Source organism: Garra rufa, chromosome 10, assembly GCF_049309525.1.
Source record: "Garra rufa chromosome 10, GarRuf1.0, whole genome shotgun sequence".
Lineage (NCBI taxonomy): Eukaryota > Metazoa > Chordata > Actinopteri > Cypriniformes > Cyprinidae > Garra > Garra rufa.
The window spans coordinates 5,548,991-5,563,565 of record NC_133370.1 but is presented as its reverse complement, the minus strand read 5'-3'; the positions used below and the strand labels follow the sequence as shown (position 1 = coordinate 5,563,565).

The 14,575-nt window shown below is 35.4% G+C and overlaps 1 protein-coding gene across 1 annotated transcript in view; it reads left to right on the top strand.

Annotated features, from left to right (window-relative positions):
• The window catches only part of ankrd12 (ankyrin repeat domain 12), an 82,904-nt gene extending 71,003 nt beyond the window's left edge, over positions 1-11,901 (top strand). Inside the window, exons 9-13 of the mRNA XM_073848759.1 lie at positions 255-4,819; positions 4,925-5,023; positions 6,412-6,555; positions 6,810-6,905; positions 10,493-11,901. Of these exons, the coding sequence (XP_073704860.1) occupies positions 255-4,819; positions 4,925-5,023; positions 6,412-6,555; positions 6,810-6,905; positions 10,493-10,678 (5,090 nt within the window). The 3' untranslated portion in view covers positions 10,679-11,901. The remainder of the gene's footprint in view (positions 1-254; positions 4,820-4,924; positions 5,024-6,411; positions 6,556-6,809; positions 6,906-10,492) is intronic.
• Positions 11,902-14,575: the final 2,674 nt, after the last annotated feature.

The following is a 14,575-nucleotide window of genomic DNA, read 5'->3' as shown; positions in this document are numbered from 1 at the left end:
TTTTTTTCCGGGTTAAATACAAGCTCTGTCAACATTTGTGGCATGCTGTCAGACATGCTGAGCAAGCTCTGATGCAGAGTACAAGTCAAGTCAAATGCATTTCTTAAATATTTTTCTGCTTTCCATAGGTTAGTTTTATTAACGCTTTTGCATGAAAATTTATTTTCTATTTATCCACATATCTTTAATATCTTTTCAATTTGATGTCATAGCGTAATATTAATTCTATTTTTCTATTGTTTTGTATGCTACAGAATCAGAGGACCCACCTTCGGTAAATCCATCTAGTGTAGACGATAACATGGAGTACTCTGATGCTGAAAAAGACTCTGACAGTAAATCGACCACAGTGAAGGCCTCATCATCCATGTCAGGACTGGATGAATATGAATTCAAGGATGAGGAAGAGGAGGAGGATCTCAGTAAGGCACTTAATGACCGACACATCCTACGGCGAGAGCTACGGCAAAAGGAGAAGGAAGAGAAGGAAAGGAGCCACTATGCTTCCAAACAAGGCAGCAAAAGCGACCAGTCGACGCCGACGTGCAAGTCTAAAAAGACAAAGGCGTCACGTGTCTACTGCAGTTCAGACAGTTCAAGCGATGAAGCCGAGGTGCCGACAGAAAGAAGGAACTCGCCCACCAGGTCGGTCAGTGTGGATGGTCACAAAACGGACGGTAGAGCGAAGAAAGAAAGCTTGACTCTCACGCCAGTGGATCAGAAAGAAAAAGGTAAACAGAAGAAAAAGAACAAGAGCCAAAGCAAAAACAAGGAGAACCAGGAAGTCAGAGAAGAAGGGAAAGAGAACAGCAAGTCCCTTCTGTTTTCTTCTGCAACTGTGTCCGACAATTCTGACAAGGGCGTCAGGGAAGAGGACTCGTTCAAGATGTCATTCAGTACAAAGGATGACACATCGGTCCACCTCTTTCACCTGTCTGTAGTCAAGTCCCCAAAGCTGAACCACAGCCAAACTGACAAGCAGACAACTCCACTGAAACAGGAAAACGCTAAGACTTGTGTTTCGATTGCTGATGGATCCTGTCCAGGGGACAGCGTCAAATACAACCACTACACGGAGTCTGACTTCTGCACAGAAGGTTCTAGTAGCAAGAGCTGCAAGCACAAGGAAAAGAGCAAACATCACCACAAAGAGCTTAACTTGGACGGAGATGACGGCAGTTGTAGTCCTTTCAAAGACAGTAGTCTGAGCAACAGCATGGACAGTTCTGAGGCTGTCTTTAGGAAGACTGACAAAGATGGGAAAGTTGTAAAAAAGCACAAGCTGAAATACAAGGAGAAGGAAAAATATAGAAAGGAGTATGAGGCCGAGAAGAATCGCCACCGGCAAAAAGAGCCACGCAAGGACGGACATAGGAACATGGAGTTTGATCGGGAGTTTTGGAAGGAAAACTTCTTCAAAAGTGATGAAAATGAAGAACTCACAGGGAAATGTGAGATGCCTGCTGGGGGATCTCCGACAAAGTCCTCAGACTCATCGCCTGTTAAAGAGGAAAGAGTGGTGTCAAAAGACAAACATTCGAGCAGTAGCAGCAGCAAGGACAGAAGGCCAAAAGAGGAGCGAGAAAAGGACAAGACCATCAAAAAAGAGAAAAAAGAAGTGCCTCTTAAAGAGGAGCAGCGGGGAAAGGACGGAAAAGGAGATGAAGTTGATGACCGGAATGAGGGTCTTGGCTCTGGCCGAATTCCTGACAGCTCACTACACACTTCAGGAGTGAAAGAGGAAGTAGATGAAAAACCAATCACTGGCAATTCAGCTGACCAAGATCAACTGGAATCTCCAGAGAAGAGCTCTCGAGAGAAAAATGATAAGCGACCACCAACAAAGGACCGGGAGTCTGAAAAGTCTGATAAGAAACATGCAGATAAAGATAAGAAAGTAAAATCTGAGCATTTAGCTGATAAGCCTGAACCTCACAACTCTACAGATCGATGGAAGGAAAAGGAGAAATTAACGAATATTTCACATTCACCCAATGATAAGAGCCATAAAGAGGGTGACAAGCTCAAAGCAATGTCTTTAGTGAAAAAGCACGAAGAGAACAAGAAGAATAAGGACAAGCTTGACAAAAGAGCTGAGAAAGAGCACTCCTCCGGTGACCACAGAGACAAAGATAAAACAAGTTCTGAAAAAAAAGGCAAAGCCCCTGAGAAAACAACTGATCATGGGAAATCTGACCGCAGTAAAGAAAAAGAACGGGACAAAGATTCTGACAAGAGGAAAAAGGAGAAGTCAAAAGAGACCACCCCCTCTTCCTCTTCTTACTCCAATCTAAAGTTGTTATTGGAAGAGAAGAAAGGCTACGTTTGTGAGAACAACAAGGTTGTTTCCTCCAAATCAAAAGAAGAGGCAAGCAAGCCTCTAGAGAAAGACAGGGATAGAAGAGAGCGGGACCGAGAGTCTGAAAGGCATCGAGACCGCGAGCGGGATCGGCACAAGGAAAAGGACAAAGATCGATCGCAGCTGAACAGGGATGGCAAAATTAGCAAGCCGAAACCAAGTGAGGTTGACTCCAAATCTAAGGTCACACCTACTCTAAAGGAATCTCGTCCCAAGGAAAAAAGGTTGGTGAACGACGACCTCATGAAGACCAGCTTTGAACGCATGCTCAGTCTCAAGGACCAGGAAATTGAACAGTGGCACAGAAAGCACTTAGAGAAAATCAAACAGAAAGAACGCGAGCGGCTAAAGCAGCGTCCAGGAATTGACCCTGGGAAACAGAAAAGCAAGGAAAAAACAAAAACATCCTCTTCGTCCAGTGAGCCTTGTCTAACCAAGGAACTAACTCGGTCAAAGAGCTCAGAAGCGCCTGACGGGCAGCGCGAGAAGGTCTTAAAAGATGCCACCAGTGGAAGAACACTCTCGCTGGATGCGAAAACCTTCGGGAAGAATGGACCAGTAATAGACAACAATCTCAGTATATCTCCAAGACCCGAGAGTGAAAAACCTGGCGTAATGTCGAGATCAGTATCCATGATATCTGTTGCAAGTTCAGAAGATTCCTGTCAAGCAACTGTACTGACACCTAGACCAACCGAATATGATTCTGACATGAACATTGAAGCTTCAGACTCCCAGCCACCTGTCCTGCAGTCTTCCCTCGTTGTACAGTCCTCCAGATCGCCTACTGTTCATGATAAAGATACCAGCAGTCTTCCGGAAGCGGTTCTCTGCAATCGAACACAGTTATCAAGCAGGCATGCATCCCCATGCTTAAGGGCTATTCTGGATGAAGAAGCCAAGGTGCCACCAGCTGAAACTAAACTGACAGAAGAGTCTCAGATCAGTAGTATTGCTTCACAGCCAAGCAGTGAGCAAGCTGTAGTTCATCCAACCGAGATTAGCGTGCCCCCTGTTCAGGAGACTCTGAGCAGTCAAAGTCTTACTAGTGCTCTTCCAGAAAACGAAAATCTGACTAGCAATGAAGGAGAAGGTGTCACTCCTGCTTGTCAAGTTCAGCCTTCCTCAAACTTGCGAGAGTCTTGTCCTAAAATCGTAGGTAACAGTGTCACATTCCAGACACATTTGCAAGAGCAAAGCAGTTCTTGCAACACTAGTACTCAAGTAGAGCAGGCAAATCTTGGTCAACTTGATGCCCCTAGTGCTGGAATGACGGAGGGACCAAACAAGGAGTCTTCTCTAGCTGTTGCGTCACAAGTTGCGTCACTTCAGTCTTCTCAGACACAGAATTCATCTGACACTAGTGTACCTTTGAATTCTAGTAGCCAGCAATTGGAAACTGTCCCCGTTTCCAGTAGTGAACAAACGTTGACAGCAGACTCTGGTTTGAGGCCAGAGCAAAGAGAGAAACCCTTGGTTGTTTCTGAGAACAAAGTGGACAAGATTGGGGAAAACGTCTGCAAAACAGATTGCACTCCAAGTACATCTTCTGGTTTATGTAGATCAAGCTCTGAAGAAACTACGAAACCACTGCTGAGATCAACCAGTGTCCAAGAGGATACAGAAAAGGGTGATGCAAGAGTGCAAGACGAAAGTACCTCAAGGTTGTCCTGCGAGCCATTGGTTACAACTGATGCTCAACCAGAGAAACAGGAGCAAGGCCTTCATCCAGCTTCAGCAACAGATGTATCCCACTGTGCCAGTCCGGAAAGGATCCCTGAGGAGCCCATGGAGGTGTCTGAAGATGTTTCCGACAAGAACTGTAGTACAGAAACGGATGGGGTGAAAGTCTTATCCTCAGAAGAATGTGCGACAACCCAAGCTCTGTCTGAAGGCAGAGCTGACGTAGAGATGTCAGACCAGATTTCTATTGAGGATAAGCCTGTGAAATCTGACCCTCAGGCTAATGTAGAACAAGGTCAAAGCAGTGCTCCTGTCCAGCCTGATCATCAGGCTGAGCCTTCCAGTGGTGCAACCTCAGGAAGTTGCTCTCCGATATCAATCGTGGAGAGAGATTGCGATACATCTGGGGCCAGAGCCAAAGTCCGACTCCTTGAAGAAGATGCTGATATACAGGTGACCCATCCAAGGAAAAGAAAGATGCCTAGGGTTTCTCCTCCGGCCCAAGTGAACCTCACGGCTCAGCAGGTCAAAGAAAAGACGCAGCAGTCCTTAGCTGCAATTGTCGATGCACTTAAGCTTGAAGAGATCCAGCCTTATCAGACAGAGAGAGCAAACCCATATTATGAATATTTACATATTCGCAAGAAGATCGAGGAGAAGAGGAAAGTGCTTTGTAGTGTCATTCCTCAAGCGCCTCAGTACTACGACGAATATGTGACATTCAATGGGTCCTATCTGCTGGATGGAAACCCGCTCAGCAAGCTCTGCATCCCAACGGTACGTTTCCATTCTGTCAAAGTAATGATTGCAACTCATTTCTGTTGAAGTCTAAGAAAATTAAAATGCTGAAATCTAAATCTGCCAATTGGTTTGCTTTTGTAGATAACGCCACCTCCCTCACTACCTGAACCACTGAAGGAGATGTTTAAACAGCAAGAGGTGGTGCGGATGAAGCTAAGACTGCAGCACAGCATCGAAAGGGTAAATGGAAACCAAGAATGTATTGTATTTATTAAACATCAATCTCTAGATCAAGGTTTCCCGAAATGTGGGACCCCTAGAGGTTCATGATGTATGACAACGCTTTAGTGCCACATAAAAAAAAAAAAAAAAAAAATACGATTACGAGAACAAAGTCGAAATGTTACAAAAATAAATTCGAAATTAGGGGAATAAAGTCTAAATGTTTCAACAATAAAGTAAAAATATTTTGAAAATTAAGTCAAAATTTAGAGAATTAATTCATAGCAATTATGAGATTAAAGTATATTTTGAGAGTCTGTTCTACTGTTCTAGCCGTGTAACATTTCGACTTTATTTTCTAAACATTTCAACTTTCTCAAAACATTTTTACTTTATTTTAGGAATATTTAGACTTTGTTCTTGAAACATTTAGACTTTATTCTCAGAATATTTAGACTTTGTCCTTAAAACATTTAGACTTTGTTTTTGAAACATTTCGACTTTATTCTTGAAACATTTCGACTTTGTTCTCGAAACATTTTGCCTTTGTTCTTGAAACATTTCAAATTTATTCTCGGAATATTTTGCCTTTGTTCTTGAAACATTTCAAATTTATTCTCGGAATATTTGACGTTGTTCTTGAAACATTTCGACTTTATTCTTGAAACATTTTCAGTTTATTCTTGAAACATTTGCAGTTTATTCTCAGAATATTTTTGCTTTATTCTCAGAATATTTTGGTTTTTCTCGGCATTTCGACTTTATTCTGGTAATTTCAACGGTATTCTCGTAATTTATATTTTTATCTTGAAACATTTTTTTCTTTATTCTCTAAATATTATGACTTTAATCTCTTAATCTTAGATTTAAAAAAAAAAAATAACATGGAACTAAAACACCATTGTATTGATGGAACTGCAGGATATTTGTAAGAAAATGTGTCAAGAATTAATAAATAAATATTTTTTTAATATTAAAAATTAAAAGTTAAGCGTAATAATGATAATAAATTATCATAAATAAATCAAAATGTAATAAATAGTAAATGAAAAATGGTTTAAAAAAATTAAAGAGTTAAAATAGAATGATAATAATCATCATCATTTTACATATAAAGTATGATTAATGTATTGTTCATAATATTTAGGTCTGGTAATCTCTTTTACAGATACAGAAACATTATGTATTATGTTATTATGTAGAAGCATAAATGCTGCAAAATTGTCAACTTTTGAGCCCGCTTAATTATATAATTGTTTCATTATGTTTAAAAGCATCTAAGTTAATATGTAGAAACTGCAAAACATTATTTTGTTTTAAATTATTTATTAATCTTAATTTCAGTAATTTTAGCTAAATTCAGTAATAAAGATGACTTGAAATGACTAAAGCATTTGCTCTTCCAGGAAAAGCTGATTGTATCCAATGAGCAGGAGGTTTTGAGAGTTCATTACCGTGCTGCAAGAACACTAGCCAATCAGACGCTTCCATTCAGTGCCTGCACAGTCCTATTAGATGCCGAAGTATACAACATGCCTCAGGAGGTCCAGGTAAGTGGCCATATTAAATTAAAACAAGGGTACTTTTAAACTTGAGTAAACACTGATACTTTCACTTGAAACTACAATTAACTACAATTAATTTAAATTGCATGGCTCCATGACTTTAACAATGAGGGATGAATCTAAATTATTTTCTGCAAGTTGATGTCAATGGAGCTTAACTTGTTTTGAATCTAGAATGTTCTTAAAAAATGGTTTTGCAACAGATGGTTCAACTTTACTAATGTCTTTTTTACATTTAGGGTGATGATGGGAAGACCTCTGTTAGAGATCGGTTCAATGCAAGGCAGTTCATGTCTTGGCTTCAGGATGTGGATGACAAGTTTGACAAGTTGAAGGTACTAAAGCATTAAATTTAAAATGAAATGTAACAAACAGCTATACAGTTACAGCAACCGAACACAAGATTTCTGCTGGTTTTATAAAGGTGAAATTATGACATTTTTAAGGGGAAAAGCAGTTTTTTCATGCACCTGTCAAGTTTGAGATTTTGGGCTTTTTGGTTTTTCATAAAGGGTTTTTTCAGACTAGTGGAAAGAAAACATCCGAAAGACAACTTTAAGTGTTTCTTTTATAGCGCGTTATCAATTTGTGTCAATAGATTTCAATTACAATACATATTTTTAAAGGCAGTTTTCTCAAGAGTTTTTTCTCCTACACTGAGCCATAAATCTCCACTTCAGTAGCACTTACACACACCAAACTTTACATTTATTCCTGTCTATATCCTGAAGGTTTTTACAGAGGAATTTGTTAATATATAATTTGCTTGATTTTATGTAACATTTTATGTAACCCCCCCAAAATATATTGTTTTCTGCCTGTTCTAAGTTTTTTCTGAATAATGGAGAGACAAAATAGGATCCAAAATTCCCTCTGTAAAAAAAACATTTGACTCTAATATGTCAAAGAAATTTAACAAGAATTTTGAAACTGACAGTGTTAAGATTTTTGTACTAGAAATGTATGCAAATTAATGCATATTTCATTAAATAATGCCTCATTTGCATATTTAAACCTAACTTTTTCGAAAACTTGTAATACAAAAAATGTTTGCAATTATCAACGTAATCAATCAACTGGGTAAGTGAGGCAATAACTATTAGTTAATTATTTTACTCTTTTCACCTGCAGTCTCTCGCAGACCAAGTAAAGAAAAATTAAGCAATAATGAAACTCTGTTCATGTGTATTAGCAACACTTCCAAGTTTAAAAATACAATTTCTAATAGATATCTATTACTTTTTAATTATTTTTACTAAAATAAATAAACAAAAAATAGCTTAAGACTTGAAATAAATTTTAATATCGTTATAATACCGTATACCGTGATAAAAGCATTATCAATTAATCGCAACATGAAAATTGATACCGGCATATCCCTATGCATATTGCATATTTTACCTTTTTATTTAAAAAAAACAAAACAATGTATCATTGACATTTATGGCAACGAGAAAGGCAATAAAAGTATTTCAGAAAGAGTGTTTTCAGCTTGTTTTTAAATTTTTATGGCAAATGGCAAATTCTGACTTAAAGTTACTTTTATTCAACCTGCAATTTTTTTTTTTTTTTTTTTTTTTGACCGGAAATGACACATGCTTCTCCCAAAAGATAATAAGACGATGTACAAGAGACATCATTGTGGAAAAAAATATTTCTCAGCTTTTATTTACATTTAAACAAAAAGTAGCATGTCCAAAATTATTCATACCCTTTGCAAACTGTCACAGTCTATGGGAAAATCCAAAGTTCTATACCCTTCCAAATAGTCCAAGCCATTCTAAAGCATCCAAATTACCCTGATTCATTGGGAACAGCTGTTTTAATCAACTCAACAGGTGAAAAACAGAAGCTCTCTGCTGTTGGTTTGTGGACAGTCATTACTAAGACAAAGAAGCTCACTGAGGACCTGCAGCTGCGCATTGTGGCTGCTCACAAGTCAGGAAAGGGCTATAAGACCATATCTAAATGTTTTGAAGTTCCAGTGGCTACAGTGCAAAGTATTATTAAAAAATACAAGACATTCCGCACTGTGAAAAATCTCAGAGGATGTGGTCGGAAGCCAAAAGTGGCCAGGAGGATAGTGAGAGGTAAAAAAAAAATCCAAGGATCACCACCAAGGCCATCCTGATGAATCTGGGCTCTGCTGGTGGCAACATCTCAAGGCAGACAGTCCAACAGACACTGCACACCGCTGGGTTCCACAGACGCAGACCAAGGAGGACTAAGAAGAAGGCTTCTGGTCTTCTGTTTTATGGTCAGATGAAAAAAAAGAAAAGATGTTTGGTCCCAATGATGTAGCTTTCATTTGGCGTAAAAAAGGAGAAGCCTTCAACCCTAAGAACACCATCCCCACTGTCAAACATGGTGGTGGGAACCTAATGTTTTGGGGGTGTTTTTCAGCCGGTGGACCAGGGAACCTAATCACTGTAAATGGCACCATGAAAAAGGAGCAATACATCAAAATTCTCAACAACAACATCAGGCAGTCTGCAGAGAAACTTTGGCACACAGTGGACACTTCAGCACAACAATGACCCAAAACACACAGCAAAAGTGGTGAAGAAATGGTTAGCAGGCAAAAACATTAACGTTTTGCAGTGGCCCAGCCAGAGTCCTGACTTAAATCCAATTGAGAATCTGTGGAGGGAGCTAAAGATCAGGGTGATGGCAAGGAGACCCTCCAACCTGAAAGAGTTGGAGCTCATCGCTAAAGATGAATGCGCAAAAATACCAGTGGAGACATGCAAAAAGCTGCTCAGCAATTATAGGAATTGTTTGATTGCTGTAATAGCCAATAAAAGCTTTTCTATTGATTATTGAGAAGGGTATGAATAATTTTGGACATGCCACTTTCAAATGTAAATAAAAGATGAGTAATATTTTTTCCACAATAATGCCTCTTGTACATCGTCTTATTATCTTTTAAGAGAAGCCAGTGTCATTTCCAGTCAAAAAAAAAAACACTTGCTGGTTGAATAAAAGTAACTTTAAATCAGAATTTGCCAGGGGTATGAATAATTTCGTGCTTGACTGTATAAAATTATAGGATGCAGTTGCTTCAAACAATGGTATAAAGTTATTTAAAACATCAGTCAGTGTAAATTGTGATAATCGTGCAGCCCTAATTTATCTATATTTTTGTTCTGGAAGTGAACCAATCCTTAAAGGGATGGTTCGGAGTAGAATTGACTTCATTGCTATGCACTCCGAAGCCCATCTAAATACCCCATCCGAAGTTTTTTTTACCTTAGTCGAACATTTATGGAGATATTAGAGTTTTTCGAATTGCATGTAACAGCAGTGAATGGTACATGTGATGTATCTCGTAAATTGCACAACTAAACGTGCAAGTAATCTTACCAAACTTGTACAGTAGTGTAAATGGGTTATGTACTCACAAAACGCTGCATCAGAACATTTGTAAGACTTCCCTGGTTTGAAAAAAGCACGTAAAAGTCCTCCAAGTTGACATGCACACAGATGTAGTAGAAGGACTTTTACGTGCTTTTTTCAAACCAGGGAAGTGACGTCAACGTGTCGCCATTTGTAGTTTTTGAGACTAGTAGAGATCGGCTAAAACGTGTTTTTAAAACACTCATGGTGGACTTACAAATGTTCTGATGCAGCGTTTTGTGAGTACATAACCTATTTACACTACTGTACAAGTTTGGTAAGATTACTTGCACGTTTAGTTGTGCAATATACGAGATACATCACATGTACCATTCACTGCTGTTACATGCAATTCGAAAAACTCTAATATCTCCATAAATGTTCGACTAAGGTAAAAAAAACTTCGGATGGGGTATTTAGATGGGCTTCGGAGTGCATAGCAATGAAGTCAGTTCTACTCCGAACCATCCCCTTAAAGTGAATTTCTGTCATTGTATGACTGACGTGAATCTCTATTTTCCCGCAGACGTGTCTCTTGATGCGTCAACAGCATGAAGCAGCGGCGTTAAACGCCGTTCAGCGTCTGGAGTGGCAGCTGAAGCTGCAGGAATTGGATCCCGCCACTTACAAGTCAACCAGCATCTTCGAGATTCCCGAATTCTACATCCCCCTCGTGGAGGTCAACGACGACTTTGACCTGACGCCGATATGACCCGACGACCAGACACGGGAGACGACCATTTAGTAGCTGTCGGACCACGACCAGTGATGATGTCAAGGAGAAAACACGAAGCACTTGATTTGGAGGTGTGCGTGCGCATGTATGTTGTGTGTTTGTGTGTCGCGGTGTACGTCGTTGACCGGACGCTTTCTAATAAAAGAAGTAAAAAGAAAAATAACACAAACAAGCGCTGCACTTCCAAGCTAGCTGTCATCACCGGTTCAGTCTGTGTTCGCCGCGCTAGTTCTGGTTCCCGGTCCAAACGCACTTCACCATATGGGCGCCAGATTGGCTTGGATAGACTGCAGGCCTAAACTAAAACGCACTTAACCCCGAGGTCCACCATCCAGAACGGTAGACCGCAGGGTCGGAAAAACCAGCCTCCGGAGGGTAAAGACCACCAACGGAAATCGCGCGAGAGAGATTTTTCTCCTCCGTTAAGAAAGAGATCTCAATCCAACATGTTTCTACAGTGAGTGTTCATAGATTATGTATAGTGCTCCTCATTTTTTAACTTATTTTATACATACTGATTGTGCATTTGTAAATAGCCATGTAATTATTGTTTTTAACTTGTAAAAAAGGAAAGCAAACCGAGAGGACGGAAAAAGTTTAAGTAATAAATATTTTGATTGTAAACTTTGTTTCGTCTAATGTTTAATGGACCAAAGTTGTTTTTACATTGAAGTTCTCTGTTGTTGTTGTTGTTGCTGTTCGCTTAACTCTTTAAGCATGTGTTTTGAAATACTTTCTGTTTTCTTTTTCTTTTTTTCAATTCCTCTTTTACCCCTTTGACATTCATCAAAGCCGATGTTTTTTGACTCGTGATTTCTATAATGTGCATGCTTTCGCAGGTTCGTCCCTTTCTGAAACAAGTTGTACCGTGGTGAGGTTTACTGAAGTGGTCCTGGTTCTTTTCTGCCATTGTTGTGTCTGTTAGTAACATCCACTTCTTGCGTGTTGTCCCTTGTGTCTTGCGCACATCTAAAGAAAAAAAAAAGGAAAAGTTTGTTGTGGTTTCTCGATATGAAAAAAAAAAACTCTTACTTTTACAGTTTTAATGTGAGATCACAACAAAACCTATTTTTTACAACGTAATGCCTTTTGAACGATGGTTCTAAAAATATGTCTATTTTAATATTTACTTGTTACATGAGGATGTACATATTTGTAATATATAATTGAATAAATTTTATTGGTTGTGAAATCAGAAATTGTTTTTCTTTTCTTTTTAAATGTCGAAACAGGAAGGTCATGGAATTTGCTATTAAGTTTTCATGTCTTTTTGGATGCAAATGTTAATTTAACTTTTTGGGTACAGATGTTTATGTGCTGCATTTTGCCCAGCAGATGGCAGAGTGGACGGATCAAACTATATTAATCAACATTAAAACTATTCTTAAACTAATTTAGTTTAGACTTTATCTGTATGAATATATAAATATTGCATTGTTTTGGAACTAATAGAAAATATTAAATATTATAATTAGATTATTGATGAAATAATATTTATATAATTGTTTCTTAAATTATATTCCAATAATAATGAAAACTATTATTCATAAAAATATTTGTGTACCTATTATATTGGTATTTAATAATTAAATTAAATAACAATAAAGTGAATAATAAAAATAATTTTGAGTTTGTTATTAATACAATTATTATAATTATAATTATTTCTTTAAACATTCCTATAAATAATAATAATAAAATAATAATTATTATTATTAAATGCATTGTTTTGGAATCATTCAAAATATTATAATTATAATATGTGTAAAATAATGTTTATATAACTATTTTTCAATTTATATTTTTATAATAATCAAAACTGTTATTATTATTTATTGAAAATGTTTATATACCTATTAAAAATTATAATAATAATATTATTATTATATTACTAATTGCATTGTTTTAAAATCATGAGAAAATTAAATATTATAATTATATTATTTATAAAATAATATTTTTATATATTTTTTTAATTATATTCTTATAATATTCTTATCTATTAATATATTTTTTTTTATTATTCATTGAAAATATTTGTATACCTATTATATAATGTAATAATAATATTTTAGTAATAATTATTATTAATCGCATTTTTTGGAATCATTTAAATATTAAATATTATAATTATATTTATATTATAATTATTATTATTATTATATTTATAAATGATATTTATATAATTATTTCTTAAATTATATTCTTATAATAATCAAAGTTATTATTATTAATTGCATTGTTTTTGAATCATTAAAAATATTATTAAATACTATAATTACATAAAATTATTTATATAGTTATTTCTTTAATTTATATTCTTAAACTAAACAAAACTATTTTTATTTATTGAAAATATTTGTATACCTATTATAAAATTAAATAATAATAATAAAATTTAAATAATAATGTATTATTATTATGATTATTATTCATTGTATTGTTTTGGAAACATTAAACATAGTATTAAATATTATTATAATTATATTATTAAAAATTATTAAAACATTCATTTATTATTATTATTATTATTATTATTATAAATGATATTTATATAATTATTTCTTAAATGATATTCTTATAATAATCAAAGTTATTATTAGTAATTGCATTGTTTTTGAATCATTAAAAATATTATTAAATACTATAATTATATAAAATTATATTTATATAGTTATTTCTTTAATTTATATTCTTAAACTAAACAAAACTATTTTTATTTATTGAAAATATTTGTATACCTATTATAAAATTAAATAATAATAATAATAAAATTTAAATAATAATGTATTATTATTATGATTATTATTCATTGTATTGTTTTGGAAACATTAAACATTGTATTAAATATTATTATAATTATATTATTAAAAAATATTAAAACATTCATATATTATTATTATTATTAATAAAATAATATTTATATATATATTTTTTCTTAAATTATATTCTTATAATAATCAGAACTATTATTATTATTCATTGAAAATATTTGTATACCTATTATAAAATTAAATAATAATAAAATTAAAATTATTTTTTTTTTTTTATTATTCATTGCATTGTTTTAGAAACATTAAAAATAGTATTAAATATTATTATAATTATATTATTTATAAAATAATTAAAACATTCATATAAATACTACTACTACTAATTATTATTACTATTATTATTATTATTATTAGATATCTAAAGTCTTTGATTAATAGTGACTGAACCAACAAACTTTCAGTAAGCAGTCCAAATTTTTAACCACGACGATGCATGTGCTTTTGTTGAGGCCTCCTGAGAAGATTGTCAGATCCTTTTTTTTTTATTGACACTGACTTACAAATGAGAAAAAAGCCTAACAATTATAATACAATCATAAGGAATCAACAATCTTTGCAAGATTTAGTAATCCCACACTTGCCTGGGCGGTTGGTGTGTCTTTAAGAGCGCGTCTCATTCTGCTGAGATCAGACTTCATTAGGCGCCAGATGTGAACAGACGAAGTCTTCTTCTCCTCTAGGAGGCGCTTGGAGGCTCAAAAAGCAGACTTTTCCATTGAGCGGCATTTAGATATCAAATATTTTTGATCTATTAAAATCCTTTCAATGTTTTAATCCATTGTCCAAACTATTTTGAAATCTAACGTTACATACGTGAATCCTCACAACCGACTGTGATTGGTCGAAACCGCTCAGCGCTGTGAAAAGTAACAGGTATTACGTGACTTCGTTTTTTCCTGTTTCAGCATAGATCTTATCTTCTTGACGCTTAATAACAATACTAAGAAACTTTAATAGACATTAAATACATAGCGAAGAGTTGAAACAAAATGTATAGTGTAAACCCGCGGTTTCCGACTAAGCAAAAACAACATCCGGG